Source organism: Theropithecus gelada, chromosome 19 (assembly GCF_003255815.1).
Source record: "Theropithecus gelada isolate Dixy chromosome 19, Tgel_1.0, whole genome shotgun sequence".
Taxonomy (NCBI): domain Eukaryota; kingdom Metazoa; phylum Chordata; class Mammalia; order Primates; family Cercopithecidae; genus Theropithecus; species Theropithecus gelada.
In genome coordinates, this window is record NC_037687.1 from 31,179,323 (window position 1) to 31,197,526 (window position 18,204).

Here is an 18,204-nt window from a genome sequence, read left to right on the forward strand (position 1 = left end):
CCCAGGCTGGAGTGCAGTGGCCGGATCTCAGCTCACTGCAAGCTCCGCCTCCCGGGTTCACGCCATTCTCCAGCCTCAGCCTCCCGAGTAGCTGGGACTACAGGCGCCCACCACCTCGCCCGGCTAGTTTTTTGTATTTCTTAATAGAGACGGGGTTTCACCGTGTTAGCCAGGATGGTCTCGATCTCCTGACCTCGTGATCCGCCCGTCTCGGCCTCCCAAAGTGCTGGGATTACAGGCGTGAGCCACCGCGCCCGGCCGAAACACTTTCTTTTTAAATCATGGCTTTATTTTGCCTAATGGTGATGATCTCACTTTGTCTCCCAGGCTGGAGCACAGTGGCGTGGTCGTGGCTCACTGCAACTTGGCCCGCCTGTGCTTAAGTGATCCTCCTCAGCTCTAGTAGCTGGGACTGCAATCCACCATGTACCACCATGCCTGGCTAATTTAGTTTTCCTTTTTTTTTTGTTTTGGTACAAATGGGGTCTCACTATGTTGCCCAGGCTGGTTTCAAACTTCTGGACTCAATCGATGCTCCTGCCTCAGCCTCCCAAAATACTGGTTTTATAGGGCAGGCATAAGGTACTGTGCCTGGCTGAAGTTTCTATTTTCTAATGTAAACACAAAAAGGCATGAAGTGTCCAAGGAGGTGAATGATCCCAAACTCATTTTCATTGCCTTTTGGACATGTTTTTGTATTTTGATATTCAGGTGTTTAAAAATCCTCTGATGTTGAGCATTAAAAAAGAGAACAAAAATTGAAGCCATAGTATGACACAGGATGCTGGAAAGGTACACAGCTGGTGTTTCCATTTTGATTCTATCTCTCTACCTGTAACTGCTCCCTATTGGGAAGACTTTGGGTCCTCACAAAGTCAGCTAGCTTTCTTTCAAACTTCGCTTGGAGGGTGACAACAGTGCCAGGAATATCAGAGTGCCTGATGAATGTGGGTCTGTTGATTAAAGCTTGCTTGAATTGTTTGCTATAACTAGTAAGAGGCACTTTTTATAAAAGTGCACATAATAAGGAAAAAAGTTTGAGGTGTTTACCCCAGTGTCAAGGGGCAGTTGATTTGCTGAACGCGTGTGGGATTATAGCAGTGAGTGGGATCCTACAGGAAGGCATTTGCCTTGAGGGAAGTGGGCAAGGGGAGTCCAGAGTATTAGCTAGAAGCCATGGCTTTGGACAGGGTAAGGAGCAAGTCGTCCTGAGCCTGGGGTGTAGTAGCTGACATCTGTTGGATATTTTATGCAGTGTGTTGTTAGGTTATATACATACTGTGTATATTTTTAGTGGAAAATTTCATACAGAATAGTAAAATGAATGACATGTGCTTAGCTGGAAAAATTCTAGTGTTAGAAATTTCTTTTCTCTCCCTAAAAGGTGTAGGTACTGATGTTTATGGCATAGGGAATGTGATTTAATCTCACATCTGGTTAATCAGAAGAGCTTTCTGGACTCAGGATATGAACTCTCAACCACTGTGCTTTGTTAACGGTGGTAGTAGCTTAATAGCAGCTGCACTTGGACTTTTGCAGACTGAGTCCTTGTAAGGAGATGATTTCCTTTACTGTTGCTAAGAATGTGGAGCGAGGGATGTTACACTCTTCAGATGAGGAGGCAGGTATATTTTGCCCTTCTATCACCTGCAGGTTACTATGGATGATGGCCTGACACCCATAGGGTGGTTTTGTGTGTGTGTGTGTGTGTGTGTGTGTGTGTGTGACAGGATCTCACTCTGTTTCCCAGGCTGGAGTGCAGTGGTCCCATCTCAGGTCACTGCAACCTCCGCCTCCAGGGTTCAAGCAATTTTCTTTCCTCAGCCTCCTGAATAGCTGGGATTACAGGCAGTGTGCCAACAGCCTGGCTAATTTTTTGTATTTTTAGTGGAGACAGGGTTTCGGCATGGAGACAGGGTTTCGGCATGTTGGCCAGGTTGGTCTCAAACTCCTAACCTCAAGTGATCCATCTCAGACTCCCAAAGTGCTGGGATTACAGGCATGAGCCACCATGCCCAGCCCATAGGATAGTTTTGACAGTGATACGGGTCACAGTGACTGGTGCTAATACTACCTGTGTCTCACCACCGTGACATGGAGCTACGAAGAGGTGGAGCCAGAATTGAACCCAAGAAGCCTGAGGTCAGAAGGCTGAATCAGTGCTTCCTCCCACTGTTCCCAGGCAACGCCCTGCTGCGGCGGCTGGTCCGCATTGGGGTGCTGGATGAGGGCAAGATGAAGCTGGATTACATCCTGGGCCTGAAGATCGAGGATTTCTTAGAGAGACGCCTGCAGACCCAGGTCTTCAAGCTGGGCTTGGCCAAGTCCATCCACCATGCTCGCGTGCTGATCCGCCAGCGCCATATCAGGTACCACCTCTGATGGGCGCCCGAACCTTCCTCCACCTCCCCTCTGGTGGCTGCCCTCACTAAGCCTGCTGTCCTATCTCCTATGCAGCCCTCGGAAGTGATGGGTGTGAGCTCACCCAGAGGGTACAGATTCACCCTTGCACACAGCTCACCAGGGAGCTGGGGCAGCCTCATGCCCCAATAGCCCAGCGCAAGGGTCACTGCGGCTCTAGCCGTACACCTTGTGAAGGCCTCTGCCAGGCATGTGGGCAGCTGGACAGGTAACAGCTCTTGGTGTCCCCAGTGGAGGGAGAGAACCAGCCTCTCCTCGCTCGGGTGGTGGGTTCAGCTGTCTCCTGACTCGTTTATGAAGCTGATTCCAGACCCTAATCCATGACTGCTTTCTGGGTACTCAGTGTGCCCTTCTGTAACGTGGCACCATTGACGGGGAGGAGCTATACAGGAAGAGGGCAAGATGTTAGCATTTAGAGTCTCCTCCCCAGCCCTTCACTAAGCCTGTGAGCCGCAGGCAGAGCGTCGTGTGTCAGCGTAGCCCCGGGTTGCTGTGCGGTTGTGGGCATTGCTGCCGCACGTGGTAATGCAGCTCAGTGTCAGGCGTGGGGTTCGGGACGCTTCAGACTCGGAACTTGGGCTCTTCTTCGGCCACCTCATTTGCTTTGTGGTCTTAGGTGGGATACTTTTGAATTTCTCCTAGAAAATGTGGTTGAGAAACTCACCTGAAGCATTTTTGGGGGTTAAGGTGATACCCTCAAACCCTGGACTCACATGAGGCCCATAGGATCAGGAGCGCCCTTCCCACAGTGCCTCGGTGTCTGTGGCCATGGCAGCCTCACGGGGTGGGTGAAGAGGAGAGAGTGGTGCCTGAGCTGGGGTTAGCATCCAGTCCACTTCACTTTGTCGCCTCTTCCAGGGTCCGCAAGCAGGTGGTGAATATCCCGTCCTTCATTGTCCGCCTGGATTCCCAGAAGCACATCGACTTCTCCCTGCGCTCTCCCTATGGGGGTGGCCGCCCGGGCCGCGTGAAGAGGAAGAACGCCAAGAAGGGCCAGGGTGGGGCCGGGGCTGGAGACGACGAGGAGGAGGATTAAGCCCACCTTTCCCTCCTGGGCTGCTGGATTGTCTAGTTTTCCTGCCAAATAAACAGGATCAGCGCTTTACAGTTGGTGTGTGTGGGTGTCTCCTTGACTCTCCCCTGCTCTGAACATGCAGCCTTCCCTGGGAGGCTCAGGAGCGTGTCTACCAGACAGTGGTCCCCGGCCTCTCAGTACTACTCTTCCACAGTACTGAACACATGTTTACCAGAAGCTTCTGTCATCAGGGGAGAGACCAATGGTCTTTTGGGAAAAACAGTCAAAACCAGATGGAAATTCCAAGTAAGCCGGCGGTTGCATGTAGGGGTGGGAGGGAGCCTGTGGATGCCAGGCAGGGGAGGCAGCAAGTGGAGGTGGGGGCCCGTCCTGCCTGTGGCCCTGGGACCCTGACCCCGCCCAGCAAGAGACAGGTGGGGCAGAGCTGGCCTGAGACTGGTTGCTGGGGAAGGTGAACTCTTAGTGACTGTTTTTGTTGGGGAGCACTTCACCGAATTTGCCAGTTTCAAAGCTTGTTTGTGATGTGGTTGATGTTGGGCAAGTTTCCGGTTTTGTCTTCACATGTAGGGGAAGTGGGTTCGTGTAGGGGAAGGGGCATTGAGGGAACTCTTCCTCCTATCCGCGTTTGGTGCTTCTGCGGACTCACGGTCAAGAGGTTGGCAGGCTTCCCTTTTCTCGGCCTTGTTGATCATCTGTGTTGGGAAGGGGTTTGGTTGCTGAGGAAGTGAGAAACGTGAACTTGTGCAACCCCTCAGGCTGCAGGCTGTAGTTGATTGGGTCCTTGTCTGGAGGCCTTCAGGGTTGGAGGTCAGTGCAGGGATGGCTCTGGAACACAGCTGAGTTGCTGTAAACCACGTGGAGAAGTCCACTGCCGCTTACTCGAGCTAGGTGGTGGCCCTTCCCTCGGTTGCTACTTGGGAAGTGATGGTGGTCTTGTTGGACGTCCATGGGGCCAGCTGCTGCAGCGTCTGGGCTCACTGTGGTCTTGCTTGGAGCGTGGGGTCTGGGTCTTGTGTGGGCTAGTGGATGGCCAGGGCAGCGTAGTCACTGGGCTCCTCTGGGAGCTCCCCTGGGAGGAAGAGAGTGCAGGTGTCTGGTCTGAGGTGGTGGCCCACCTGGGTGTAGCTCACCCAGAGCTCCAGATGCAGCCGCCTGGAGGGAGAGAGGAGTAGGAGGTGAGGTATGCGGTTCTGCTGGGGAGAAGCCTACAGGCTTGGGAAGGAAACGGGTCTTCATCTTCAGGGCTCTGCGTACAGTGGCAGCGAGTGGGGCAACAGAGGGAGGAGACTCCATCTCGAAAATTTGTAGAGACGGGTCTCACTATGTTGCCCTGGCTGATCTCAAACTCTTGGCCTCAAGCAATCCACCCACCTCCCAAAGTGCTAGGATGACAGGTGTGAGCCACAATGCCCGGCCTGCGTGGGTCTGTTTAATCTCCGGGCCTCTTGCTCCCCCTTTCTTGGTGATCTCCTTGGACCACTGCCCCCATCTCATTTTCTCCCTCTACCCTCATCACCAGGGATGACCCTGAGCCCAGGGTCTGAGCAGAGAGCGGGACGGGGGCTAGGCAGGGGCCCCTCACCTGCAACCAGCATATTGGGTGGGGATGATGGGGCCAACCTCGGGCAGGAGGCATCGTGTCCTCCGCAGCATCCGTGCTGGCCCCCATGGGGGTGGCTCACAGGGCCCAGGAGGAAGTCCGGGGGGTTGGGAGCCCCTTGTCCTGGTCAATGCAGAGCTGTCAAAACTGGCCTGAGTGACACTGGGCGGTCAGGCCATCTCCAGAGAGCACCAGCGATCCCGGCTGTGCTGAGAGGGAGGGCTGAGGGCTGCCTGGACGCCCCGGAGATAAGGCGACTGGTATTTAGGGGATGCACTCTCTCTGGGGCCTGCAGGGAGAGCTCTCACCGGTCTCAACTCCATGCCTTCTGCCTTGGGCTTCTGGCCCATGAAGGTTGGGGTCACCGACCACCCCGTGTCCGCCTAAGGCTTCCCTGGACACAGCAGGGAGATGGGCAATGAGGGTGGAGGTTGTGGCCCTGCCTGTCATGGTCCCCAGCAGTGCAGATGATTAGACCACTGAGCCACAGAGCATGGAGGGCAGATGGGCGTGCTAGGTATAAGGAGCCCTGGGCTCTGTTACAGGTCATGTGTTCTCATCAGTGGCCTTGCAGGAGGGGAACAGCCCCTCCCCCAGGGCCTTGCTCGGCTCCCCCTGAAGGATGGGGCTGTGGGGACAGTAGGCTCTGGGGGCCTTTTAGACCACCTTTGACTCCCCCAAGCTCTGCCTGCCTCCACCTCACCCAACTCAAATCCAGGGGTGACCCTTGTTCTAGCACATGAGGCCAGAGAGGGCAGGGCCTTAGGACACAGCCCAGTCACTGTTCTAACTCTAGAGGCAGGTCCCTTGGTGTCCTGAGCTCTGTAATGCATCTTTTCTTTCATCAGCCTCGCGATCAGGCGGTTTATCGAGTGGTTACCACATCCAGGCATGCCGCCAGGAGGAGAGGACTTGTGGGTGAAGCTGATAGGATTCCTGCTGGACTCACGGAGCTTGGGTTACTGAAGACACATTACCCATGGTTAGACAGGAGGTAATTCTGCTCCGGTTTCGACAAGTTGTAGGAAAGGAGGAAAACATGCCCATAGCAGGTGAGCAGCGTGCACCTGGTCACGGGAGTGAGGGGTCCTTCTAGGGTATGGAGAGACCAAGACGTGAACAGCGAGTGTGGTGTGTGGAGGGCGTCCTCCACCAGAAACAGTGTGGGCTGTTCTCAGACCTGAGAGTGAGCCAAAGAAAGCTGGGACCTTGTCATTCAGGGGTCTTGTGCACCATGAAGATTTATTGGATGTTATACGTTTAAGAAAATGGGAGATCTGGCTGGGCGCAGTGGTTCACACCTGTAATCCTAGCACTTTGGGAGGCGGAGGCGGGCAGATTACGAGGTCAGGTGTTCGAGACCAGCCTGGCCAACATAGTGAAACCCTGTCTCTACTAAAGATATAAACAATTAACCAGGCATGGTGGTGGACACCTGGAATCCCAGCTGCTTTGGAGGCTGAGGCAGGAGAATCACTGGAACCCGGGAGGCGGAGTTTGCAGTGAGCTGAGATTGTGCCACAGCACTCTAGCCTGGGCGACAGAGTGAGACTCCCTCTCAAAAAAAAAAAAAAAAAGGAAAATGGGGGAATCTTTAGAAAGCACAGTAGAAACAGACGTCACAAGCCCAACACTGCACAGAATGCAATATGGAGGGTTTTACTGACGGTTAACCATAACCACACTCCATTGTGAGCCCCACCGCTAGGTGATGTGCTAATAAGGATTCTAAGTGGTTTGCGTGGACTCCTCATGACCTGTGACACAAATATGTTTGCAGTTGAATGGAACGAGGCAGGAGAGCTTGTCTTTATCATCGTCTACGAGCTCTGCAGAGGCGCCGGCTACATCCAGATTGGCTCAGGAAGCAGTCATCAGAAGACTCACAAGTGTTCAATAACGGAGGGTGTGTGTGTCTGGCAGGGGGTGGGTGACTGTGATGAGTTTGCTGTGGCAGAGCGGGAGCCATAGCCTGTGAAGCTGGAAAGCGTATCGGGTTTGGTCATCAACAGGCTTGAACATGAGGTACAGGAACGTGGATCTTATTTCTGGAAGATGGAGCCCCGTCGAAGGAATTTGAGCAGTGGAGGGTCAGAGCCAGGTGAGATTGTCAGAAGAGGCCTCGGAAGTGATGAGAGGGATGGATGGGAGCCGGGAGTAGGGGGCCAGGAGGGAGCTGACGGCAGTGCACAGACAGGGCGTCCTCGGTCTCCAGTTGAGCTTGGACTGTGGGGATGGACCAGGGGACACGGGTGGAGCCAGGTGAGGAGCAACGGGGGCAGAGTGGTTTGGATTTGTTCAGTGTGTGTGAAGCAGAAGAGCGTGAGGAGCTTTTCCACTCTCTGCTTTGGTTGATAGAAAGAGCCGGTGGGGCCGCCACAGGACAGACGACCCGCATGGGAGGAGGCGGCCTGGGGAGGTGTTTCTAAGACCGTTTCGTTCACAGAGGGAAGCACAAGCTTCCTTTGAGCCTGGGTTTTGTTTCCCCGAACAGGTGCCTTCCCTGACTTTTTTTTTTTTGAGATGGAGTCTCGCTCTGTCACCCAGGCTGGAGTGCTGTGGCACGATCTCGGCTCACTGCAAGCTCTGCCTCCCGGGTTCACGCCATTCTCCTGCCTCAGCCTCCCGAGTAGCTGGGACCACAGGTGCCCGCCACCACGCCCGGCTAATTTTTTGTATTTTTACTAGAGACGGGGTTTCACCGTGTTATGCAGGACGGTCTCGATCTCCTGACCTCGTGATTCGCCCGCCTCAGCCTCCCAAAGTGCTGGGGTTACAGGCGTGAGCCACCGCGCCCGGCCAACTTTCCTGTTAGAGTAGCACTCTCTCTTTTTTCTTTTCTTTTCTTTTTTTTCAAGACACAATCTTGCTCTGTTTCCCATGCTGGAGTGCAGTGGCGTGATCTCAGCTCACTGGAACCTCCACCTCCTGGGTTCAGGTGATTGTCCTGCCTCAGCCTCCCAAGTAGCTAAGATTACAGGTGTGTGCCACCACACCTGGCTAATTTTTGTATTTTTAGTAGAGACAGAGTTTCACCATGTTGGCCAGGCTGTTCTCAAACTCCTGACTTCAATTAATCCTCTTGCCTTGGCCTCCCATAGTGTTAGGATTACAGGCGTGAGCCACCATGCTTGGCCTCTTTTTTCTTTTTCTTTTTGAGATAGAGTCTTGCTCTGTCACCCAGGTTGGAGTGCAGTGGTGCCATCTCAGCTCACTGCAGCCTCCACCTCCCAGGTTCCAGCAATTCTCCTGCCTCAGCCTCCCTGGTAGCTGGGATTACAGATGCGTGCCACCATGTCCGGCTAATTTTTGTATTTTTTAGTAGAGATGGAGTTTCACCATGTTGGCCAGGCTGGTCTTGAACTCCTGACTTCAGATGATCCGCCCGCCTCAGCCTCCCAAAGCGTTGGGATTACAGGCGTGAGCCACCACACCTGGCCTCTTTTTTCTTTGCTTAAAAGATAAGGTCTGCTGCCCAGGCTGGAGTGCAGTGGCACTATCCTAGCTCACTGCAGCCTTGACATCCTGGCTCAAGTGATCCTCCCGCCTCAGGCTCCCGAGTGGCTGGGGCTACAGACATGCACTACCATAGCCACTACTTATTTTTGTAGCAATGTCTATCAGCTGATGAGTAGAGAAACAACGTGTGGTATATCCTTACAACAAAATCTTATTCAACCATACAAAGGAATGACATACTCACACATGCTACACAGGTGAACCTTGATAATATATTAGATGAAAGCAGTCAGGAAAAAAGGGTCACATATGACGTTATTTCATTTATAAGAAATATCCAGGCTGGGTGTGGTGGCTCACGCCTGTAATCTTGCACTTTGGGAGGCCGAGGCAGGTGGATTGCCTGAGCTTAGGAGTTCGAGACCAGCCTGGGCAACATGGTGAAATACCACCTCTACCAAACACAAAAAATTCGCCAGGCATGGTGGCATGTGCCTGTGGTCCCAGCTACTTGGGAGGCTCAGGAGGCAGGATCACTTGAGCCTGGGAGGCAGAGGTTACAGTGAGCAGAGATCACGCCACTGTACTCCAACCTGAGTGACAGAGTGAGACCCTGTCTCAAAAAAAAAAAAAAAAGGTATTCAAAGAAAGCCAATCGATAGAGGCAGAAAGTAGGTTAATTGTTGCATGGGATTAGGTGGGAGTGATTGCTGAATGTAAACTGGGTTTCCTTCTCAGTATGATAAAAATGTTTTGGAATGAGATAGAGGTGATGCTTACAACATACTGTGAATTTACTAAATGCCACCAAATAGTGTTTTATCTCAATAAAAATATATTTGTTGGGTCGGGTGCGGTGGCTCATGCCTATAATCCCAGTGCTTTGGGAGGCGGGCGGATCACAAGGTCAGGAGTTCGAGACCAGCCTGGCCAGCATGGTGAAACCCTGTCTCTACTAAAAATACAAAAATTAGCCAACTGTGGTGGCGTGTGCCTGTAATCCCAGCTACTCGGGAGGCTGAGGCAGGAGCACCACTTGAACCTGGGAGGTGGAGACTGCAGTGAGCCGAGATTGCACCATTGCACTCCTGCCTGGGCAACAAGAGTGAAACTCCATCTCAAGAAAAAAAAAAGAAAAGAAAAAAACCACACATACACTAGTAGATAAAATCAAATATTCTGTACCCTATAAATATGTACAATTATTATTTGTCAATTAAAAACTCTTAAGCTGGGCACAGTGGCTCATGCCTGTAATCCCAACACTTTGGGAGGTGGAGATGGGAGGCTCTTGAACCCAGAAGTTCGAGGCCAGTTTGGGCAACATAGTGAGACCCCATCTCTACAAACAATTTTAAAATATATTTTTAAAAAACTCTAATACAGTAGTCCCCCTTTATCTGTAATTTTCTTTCTATGTTTTCAGTAACCTGGTGGCCAACCATGGTCCAAAAATATTAAATAGAAAAGTTCAGGAATTGTAAGTTTTTAACAAATCAAAACTAAAAATATTTCTTTTTTTTTTCTTTTTTTTTTTTTTTGAGACGGAGTCTCACTCAGCCCAGCCTGGAGTGCAGTGGCCTGATCTCAGCTCACTGCAAGCTCCGCCTCCCGGGTTTACGCCATTCTCCTGCCTCAGCCTCCCAAGTAGCTGGGACTACAGGCACCTGCCACCTTGCCCAGCTAGTTCTTTGTACTTTTTAGTAGAGACGGGGTTTCACCGGGTTATCCAGGATGGTCTCGATCTCCTGACCTCGTGATCCGCCCGTCTCAGCCTCCCAAAGTGCTGGGATTACAGGCTTGAGCTACCGCGCCCAGCCAAAACTAAAAATATTTCTAAAAAACCAACAGTAGGCAGCAAAGGGGAAACAACAAAAAACAGAGGAGACAAACAAAAAGGCAAGCCTGAGCACAGTCAGGTGCTGCAGAACGATGTTTCGATCCGCTACACATTGCGTATGTGATGGTACAGCCTATGTATGTAGTAGGTTATACCACATAGGTTTGTGTAAGTGTAAGTACACTCTATGATGTTCACACAATAGTGAATTTTTTTTTTTTTTTTTGAGATGGAGTCTCACTCTGTCTCCCAGGCTGGAGTGAAATGGCACGATTTTGGCTCACTGCAACCTCCGCCTCCCAGGTTCTCCTGCCTCAGCTTCCCAAGTAGCTGGGATTACAGGTGCGCACCACGATGCCTGGCTAATTTTTGTATTTTTAGTAGAGACAGGGTTTCACCATGTTGAGCAGGCTGGTCTCGAACTCCTGACCTCTGGTGATCCACCCATCTTGGCCTCCCAAAGTTCTGGAATTACAGGAGTGAGCCATCATACCCAGCCAAAATTTTTTAATGATGGATTCTCAGAACATCCCTGTCATTCAGTGACACACAATTGTAATGCCATCAGTGATTACATTAAATATAAGTGATCTAAAAGAGATTACAAGATTGGATTTTTTTTTTTGAGATGGAGTTTTACTCTTGTTGCCCAGGCTGGAGTGCAATGGTATGATCTTGGCTCACTACAACCTCTGCCTCCCGGGTTCAAGCAATTGTCTGCCTCAGCATCCCGAGTAGCTGGGATTACAGGCGCCTGCCACCACACCGGGCTAATTTTTGTATTTTTAGTAGAGACGGGGTTTCACCATCCTGGCCAGACTAGTCTTGAACTTCTGACCTTGTGATCCACCCTCCTCAGCCTCCCAAAGTGCTGGGATTACAGGTGTGAGCCACCGCGCCCAGCCTGTTGTTTATATTTTATCACATTAAAAAAGCAGACGGATGAAAAATGTATTATGCAAACACTAATCAACAGGTAATTTCACTGGCCTTTTAATTGTTTTGGTTTATTTTTTTTGAGACAGGGTCTCAGTGTTGCTCAGGCTGAAGTGCTGTGGTACCATCTTGGCTCACTGCAGCCTCGACCTCCTGTGCCCAAAGTGATTCTCCCGCCTCAGCCTCTCAAGTAGCTGGCACTACAGGTGTGTGCCGCCATGCCGGACTAGTTTTATTTTTTGTAGAGATGGGGTCTCACTATGCTGTTCAGACTGACTCGAACTGCCGAGCGCGAGCCACCCTCCCCACTGACCCTCCCAAAGTATTGGGATTACAGACGTGAGCCACTGCACCTGGCTATGCTTCTTAATTTTCCCATTTCATAAGTTCGATGTGTAATATTGACATTATCATTGAATTTAAAACATTCACTCACTCTTTTTTTTTTGTCTCCCTCTGTCACACAGGCTGGAGTGCAGTGGCACAGTCATAGCTCACTGCAGCCTCGGCAGCCTGAACCTCTTGTGTTCAAGGAATCCTCCCGAATCAGCCTCCCGAGTACCACACCTGGCCTTTACGTCTGTTTTTTTTTTTTTTTTCTTATTAACTCATTGATTATTGAGAAGTCTGTTGCTTTATTTCCAAAATGCGACGATATTAGTCATCTTTTTTTTTTTTTTTTTTGAGACGGATTCTCGCTCTGTGCACCAGGCTGGAGTGCAGTGGTGCAATTTCGGCTCACTGAAAGCTCCACCTCCCAGGTTCACGCCATTCTCCTGCCTCAGCCTCCTGAGTAGCTGTACTAGAGGCACCTGGCACCGTGCCCGGCTAATTTTTTTTGTATTTTTAGTAGAGACGGGGTTTCACCGTGTTAGCCAGGATGCTCTCGATCTCCTGACATTGTGATCCGCCCGCCTCGGCCTCCCAAAGTGCTGGGATTACAGGCGTGAGCCACCGCGCCCGGCCAATATTAGTCATCTTTGAGTCAGGTGAGTCCCACAAGTTCCCAGCGTCTCCTCATGGTCTGTGTTAGGGGTCCAGGCTGACTGGGGTTCACTGGTGTCCACTGGGGGCAGCTCCCGTGCCTTCAGCAGTCCCGAGTCTCCTGCTGAGTGTGGGGTCTGGGTCCCCTCCGGGCTAGTGGATGGCCAAGGTGGCGTAGACGCTGGGCTCAGCTGGAGGTTCCCCTTCCTGGGATGGAGGAGGCTCAGTTGCCTCCCGTCTGAGGGTCAAGCTCTGCAGCTGGGCGTAGGTCACATCCTGGGGGTCTTCAGATGCAGCAGCCTGCAGTGGGGGAGAGTGAGAGGGAAGGAGCGTGGTGTGGGGGTGGGGGAGGGCTGGGGGCCTGGAGAGGAAAGGACCAGCCTGAGTGTCCATCTGCCTGTCCTCTTCCGCCTGTGTGTCCTTTGTGTCCAGGAATTCCTCGGACAGTGGGGAGGGAGGGGAGGATGCTGAGAACCAGGGGAAGAGGACAGAGAAGTCCTGCAGGATTAGATCTGGCACCAGGAGGTCTTTGGTGCCCGGGACAGGGGCGGGGTCTCACCTGACTGTCCAGCTCCACCCCATCCTCAGGCTGTGTGTCCTTCACGGCAGCATCTGCAGGGACAGAGCAAGGGGTTTGTCCCCTGGGAAGGATCCCTGAGACCTCTGAGTCCCGCCGGCCACTGCCCAGCTCCCACTAGGGCCACTGCGATCCAGGGAGGTCCCACAGTGGGGGGCGAGACCATCTTCCACGGAGCCTCAGACCCTTCCCAGCCCCTCCCTGTTGCTACTGAAATTTTGGGTCTTCCCAGCACCCCCATTTGTCCCTTCTCTTTCTCTTACAGAGGTTTTCTTCCTGGACGTCAGCAGCTGCGCTGGACCTGGGGGAGGACACGGGAGTGTGAGGGGCAGTACATGGGCTGTGGTGGGTGGGAGTCTGGGGTCTTCAGGCAGAATTACCTCCTCAGCAGGCCCCTGTCCTTGGGCTCTGGCTCTGCAGCCCCTGCAGGACGCTGGAAATCAGTCTTTCTCTGGTCTGGGTGAAGATGGACAGAGTCTCAGCACTGGAAACATTAGAACCCCCATTCTACACATGCAACTTGAGGGGAAGAAGGAAAACTAAAAATATTCCTGCATAGATGTTTCAAATATTTTATGAGATAGAAAAAAACTCCATGAATACTGAAGTTTGTAAATGCGTGCTGACATTACGTTTCCCTGGAACCGGTTTTCTAAACTGACACCCCGTGTGTTTGGGTTCCCTCTGGCTGGTGCACCCTCTGTCGGCCCATGGGTCCCACAATTCCCTACTCACCCGATATCTTGTGTTTGCTCTGACGTTGACGTCGGAGGACGAGGAAGAGGAGGAGGAAGAGCAGCAGGACGAAGGCCACCGAGACCCCAATCAAAGCCTCCAGGTATCTCCCCAGACCTTGAGCATGATAACGTCAGGAGTGGGAATGACGTCACTGATGTGAGCACCTACTGTGTGCAGGCGCGTGCCAGGTCTTTCCTTCAAGACCTCCAACCCTTACAAGCAGTTGTGCAACATGGAATTGCCGCCCGGACAAGCCATTTCACAGATGCACAAACTGAGGCTCAGAGAGGGGAATCGCCTGCCCCAGGACCCCCAGCCAGGAAGCGGCAAAGCTGGGAAGGGAACCCAGGAGTCTGACCCGCAGCCCTTGTTCCCTGCACCAGAGCTGAGCCCCAGAGATGCAGGGAAAGAGCCTGACCGTCCTGAACCACGGTGCTGCTCCCCTCCCCTGCCCCAGGTCACCGTCACTGCTGCAGGTGGGACAGGACAAGCCCCTGTGGAATCGGGTCTGGGAGGCTTCCCTGGGAGGCCTCCTCTCCCAGGAGGCCACAGCTGGGAGTCAGAGCTGAAAGGAACGTTCCCACCCGCAGGCCTCTCTCCTTTACACCTGGAGAAACTGAGGCCCAGGCAGGGGAGGGGCCTGTCCACGTCACCATCTCCAGAGGAGCCTGAACCTAGGACAGAAGCCACCTCTGCCTCCCCAGGACCCCGCCCACCTTCCTCTCAGAGCCCCCACTCACCACTCTGGGGACTTGACCCTGAGGGGTTGAGGGGATGGTCCTCAAGGCCTCCTGGGTCAGGACAGAGAGGTGAGAGCTGGGGCTGCCCTGCTCCCCTATATCAGCCTGGCTCCTCCCCCAAGCTGGGCCCCAACACCTCCCTCTGCCTTGAACCCCCCACGCCTCACCAGCCCAGCCTCAGAGTCCCTGGCACACAAGCCTGTCCTTGAGGGGAGGGGAATGGGATCCTTCGGGAGACTCAGACTGCCCTGGGGGAGGCCGCGCTCCCCAAGAGGCCTCAGTGACTCACCAGGGGTGGAGGGTGGCCCTGTGGGTGGGGAGTTGGAGCCTCCAGAGGGTCCTGGAAGGAGCACAGGAGGCGGGTGAGGGGCTGGGGCCGTCCATGGAGTGCAGCCTTCCACTCCCACTCTCCTGCATCCGCCCAGTGGATCCCCGGAACCATTCCTCTGCCCACCTGGTACCTTCTGCATGCCAGGCAAGGAGAACGGGTGGCCATGCCTAGGAGAAGCCCTGCTGGCCTCCTCCCCTCTGAGGGCTGCGTCCCCTCTGGCTAAGCCTCCCTCACAGCCTCCCTTGGTCCATCCCAGCCGAGAGCTCTCCTGGGGGCCGGGCCGGAGCTGAGCCTTTGAGCTCAGAGAGGACAGCGTCAGGGCCCTCACCTGAGACCACGAGCTCCAGGGGGTCACTGGGGACAGACAGCAGGTGGGGGCTGTAGCTGTGTGAGCCGTAGCACCTGTAGGTCCCCGCGTGGGCTGAGGTCACAGGACTCAAGGGGAATTCAGCCTGGTACTTATGAGCTCGGTACTTTGATCTCAGACGTAGCGGGGGATGGGCTGCCCCCTCCTTGGTCAGAAGGAAAGTGTGGAACTGCCCCCATGACTGACACAGCAGGGTCACGTTCTCTCCTGAGGCCACCGTGGGGCCCGGCTGCACCGAGAGGGAGACCGTGTCATAGAACTGTCCTGGAGAGAAGAAGGATGGGTGAGGGGCTGCCCCACCTTGTTCTGAGCTGACACCTCCACAGGCCTCTCTCTGGGGCCCTCAGTCTCTCTGTCTCTGTTTTCTCTGAGTCTCCCCCTCCCCCTATCCCCTGTCTCTGTCTCTCCCTCCATTGGTGCCCCCGCCCCTCATCCCGGCCATCACCACCTTGGCTCCCCTGGCAGGGCCTGTGCGGAGCCTGGGTCCCTGACTGAACCCGCTGGGCTCCTCACCTGCGATCAGGATGTCCAGGGTATCGCTGGGGGCCGACCACCCGAAGGAGAGGTTGTGTGTACCGTAGCATCTGTACTGGCCCCCGTGGGAGCCCTTCACAGGGCCCAGGGTGAAGTTGGCCTGGGAGAGCCCAGCCTGGGGCTGCTGGCCAGGGCACTGGAGGAAGTCACGTTCCCCCTCCTTGTACAGAGCAAATCTGTCGTAGCCAACATCAGAGCCACACTGCAGGGTCAGGGTCTCTCCAGGGGCCACGACAGGGCTCTGCAGGGTCAGGAGGGAGGGCTTCCTAGACACGCCTGGAGGAAAGAGGAGCCGGGACTCAGAGGGCTGGTTCCTCCCACGCCTGTTCCTTCTCCCGTCCTGGCCCTGCAGGTCTCACTGTCTCTCACACTCTGAGTCTCTGACCCCAGGGCCTCCTTCTCACCCGGGGCTGTCTTGGAGTCATTTCAGAGGACTGGGGTCTCCCTAGCCCTGGCCACTGTGCCTGATCCTTCCTCCTCTCCCTGGGAGCTGGGACCACACAGCAAACACACCGGTGCCTTCCTGAGTCGTCCCCTTCCAGGTGAGGGTGGCCGAGGCCTCCTCCTCCCGTGTCAGAGCCTCCCCATGGGGTCTCCCTCACGCCTGCAGCCCGTCCGTCCACACATCACTCTGGGTCCTTTCCAGAGTCAGTCACCAGCCAAACTCCCCACAGCCTGTCAGCTGCCCTGAAAGTGTATCAGAGAAGGCCATGGTCCCTCACCTGAGGCCAGAAGCTCCAGGGGGTCACTGGGGTGGGACCACACCTGGGGGGTGTTCCTGTAGTATCCATAGCATCTGAACGTCCACCTGTGGCTGGTGGTCACGGGGCCCACAGGGAACAGGGCCTGGTACCACCCACTGTGGAGCTGCTGTGAGTCCAGGGTCCGGCAGAGCCTGTGTTCTCCTTCCTCAATCAGAACAAAATGGTGATATCCCCGCTGTGAGACACATCGGAGGGTCATGTTCCCTCCTGAGGCCACCACAGGGCTGGGCAGGACTGAGAGGGTGGGTTTGCTGTAGACTCCTAGGAGAGAAGGAGGCACCGTGTTTAATGGGCTCCCACCTCCCACATCATCCCCAGGGCTGGGCTGTGAGAGGGAGACGCCCCTGAGAGCCGACCCCCTTCCTGAGGGCAGAGCCTGGGGCTGGGACCCCTGAGTGTCCTCTCACCTGTCACCACCAGCTCCAGGGGGTCACTGCGCTCTGACCAGCCTGTAGGGCTGTAATAGTGACAGCGAAATCTCCCTGCATGGTGCTCTGTGATGAATGGGATGGAGAATCTGGCCTTGTTCCTGGGCTCCAGTGGTTTCTGTGTGTCCCAGGGCTCTGGGCTTCCCTCTTTATCCAGACGGTACTCCTGGGCCTCCAGGGTCCCCTGACACCAGATGGTCACGGGGCTCCCCCGGATGATCACAGAGCCAGGCTCAGCCCAGAGGGCGGGGTTGGGGAGGGGCCCTGGAAGGAAATCAGAAGCTGGATCCCAAGACGTCCCCACACTCAGATCCCAGCTCCCAGCCCCAGGACCCCCCGTCATCGCCATCAGTCACCCAGAACTGTGGTCTCTTCCCCCAGCTGCCCATGTGTGGCCCCTGTCCCTAGTGAGGAGGAGGGACCTGGGACAGCTGGGGACAGACTCACCTGCCTGCACGTGGGTCCTGGTGTCCAGACTCAGCCCTGGAAGAGAGTTCCCTGTGAGGGATTTACCCCTGAAGCCTGAGCAGACCCTCCTCACCCTGGTGCCTCCTGAGCTTTTGAGGTCTCCTGATGGACCAGGGCTTGTGTGTGGGGTGGGGTCCCTCCAAGACTCGGATCTCCCCCTCCCCATCTGGAAATCTCACCGAGGCAGAGCAGGGCTGTGAGGGCGGGGGTCATGGCGTCTCCTCCCAGTGGCCCGGGCTCTGCAGATGGATGAACCCTCGGTGCTGGCAGGACAGAGACACAGGGTGTGGCCGCTCGGAGGCTGGGTCCTTCTTGTCATGGGATTGTCTCATCCTCAGCCCACAGGAAGGGGAACTGCCCTCCCCAGAAGCCTGGCTCTCATTTCCCCAGGGCTGAGGTGGGGGCGGGCACCAGGCTCTCTGCAGACATTTCAGACAGAAATGGGGTCTCCCCGTCCCTGGGCCACTGTCTGCCTGATTTATCTTTATCTCACCACAGCAGCAAATAGACCCGGTGCCTTCCTGAGTCAGCCCCTTTCAGGCGAGGGCGACCGTGGGCTCCTCTTCCCTCTCAGAGCCTCCACATGGGGTCTCCCTCCCTCGTTCAGCCCGTCCATCGGCTCAGCGTCGCGGGGTCCTTACCATGGCAGTCGTCTCTCCGGCCCTGGAGATGCTTCAGGGAAGATGCAGGTCCATGCTGCAGGCAGACCCAGGTCCGCAGAGACGCACCTGACACCTGGCTGTGCAGCCCAGGCTGAGCTGCGTGTGGCAGTGAGCACACAGGAGAAATGCAAGGTCTACTGTGGTGGCTCACGCCTGGAATCCCAGCACTTCAGGAGGCTGAGGCGGGTGATGGCTTGAGGCCAGGAGCTTCAGACAGTCCTGGACAACATACTGTGATCCTGTCTCTACAGAAAAGAAAAAAGTGAGTTGGGCATGGAGGCTTATGCCTGTGGTCCCAGTTACTCAGGAGGCTGAGGTG

The 18,204-nt window shown here is 54.7% G+C and overlaps 2 protein-coding genes across 21 annotated transcripts in view; one reads left to right on the forward strand and one right to left on the reverse strand.

The window, feature by feature from the left end:
- Nucleotides 1–3,531, forward strand: part of RPS9 (ribosomal protein S9) — a 7,579-nt gene extending 4,048 nt beyond the window's left edge. For 3 of the 8 annotated variants that reach the window (XM_025368288.1, XM_025368291.1, XM_025368290.1), the window contains 2 exons: nucleotides 2,183–2,369; nucleotides 3,280–3,528. In XM_025368288.1, coding sequence (XP_025224073.1) covers nucleotides 2,183–2,369; nucleotides 3,280–3,457 — 365 coding nt within the window. In that variant the 3' untranslated portion in view covers nucleotides 3,458–3,528. Of the gene's footprint in view, nucleotides 1–2,182; nucleotides 2,370–2,457 lie in introns of all 8 variants that reach the window. The other 5 variants (XR_003116914.1, XR_003116915.1, XM_025368292.1 and 2 more) reach the window with 3 other exon arrangements.
- LOC112613072 (leukocyte immunoglobulin-like receptor subfamily B member 3) overlaps nucleotides 1–17,534 on the reverse strand; it is a 130,377-nt gene extending 112,843 nt beyond the window's left edge. The window contains exons 1-14 of one of the 13 annotated variants that reach the window (XM_025368251.1): nucleotides 17,403–17,534; nucleotides 17,203–17,238; nucleotides 16,735–17,019; nucleotides 16,286–16,588; nucleotides 15,543–15,839; nucleotides 14,991–15,293; nucleotides 14,621–14,671; nucleotides 14,332–14,379; nucleotides 13,589–13,705; nucleotides 13,234–13,309; nucleotides 13,117–13,154; nucleotides 12,796–12,888; nucleotides 12,688–12,743; nucleotides 12,430–12,576 (exon numbers count right to left, since the gene is read on the reverse strand). In XM_025368251.1, coding sequence (XP_025224036.1) covers nucleotides 12,430–12,576; nucleotides 12,688–12,743; nucleotides 12,796–12,888; nucleotides 13,117–13,154; nucleotides 13,234–13,309; nucleotides 13,589–13,705; nucleotides 14,332–14,379; nucleotides 14,621–14,671; nucleotides 14,991–15,293; nucleotides 15,543–15,839; nucleotides 16,286–16,588; nucleotides 16,735–17,019; nucleotides 17,203–17,238; nucleotides 17,403–17,436 — 1,884 coding nt within the window. In that variant the 5' untranslated portion in view covers nucleotides 17,437–17,534. Of the gene's footprint in view, nucleotides 1–7,830; nucleotides 7,861–8,491; nucleotides 8,506–12,349; nucleotides 12,378–12,429; nucleotides 12,577–12,657; nucleotides 12,889–13,116; nucleotides 13,155–13,226; nucleotides 13,338–13,584; nucleotides 13,706–14,331; nucleotides 14,383–14,620; nucleotides 14,672–14,949; nucleotides 15,294–15,542; nucleotides 15,840–16,285; nucleotides 16,589–16,734; nucleotides 17,020–17,202; nucleotides 17,239–17,402 lie in introns of those variants that run through there. The other 12 variants (XM_025368250.1, XM_025368247.1, XM_025368248.1 and 9 more) reach the window with 12 other exon arrangements.
- Nucleotides 17,535–18,204: the final 670 nt, after the last annotated feature.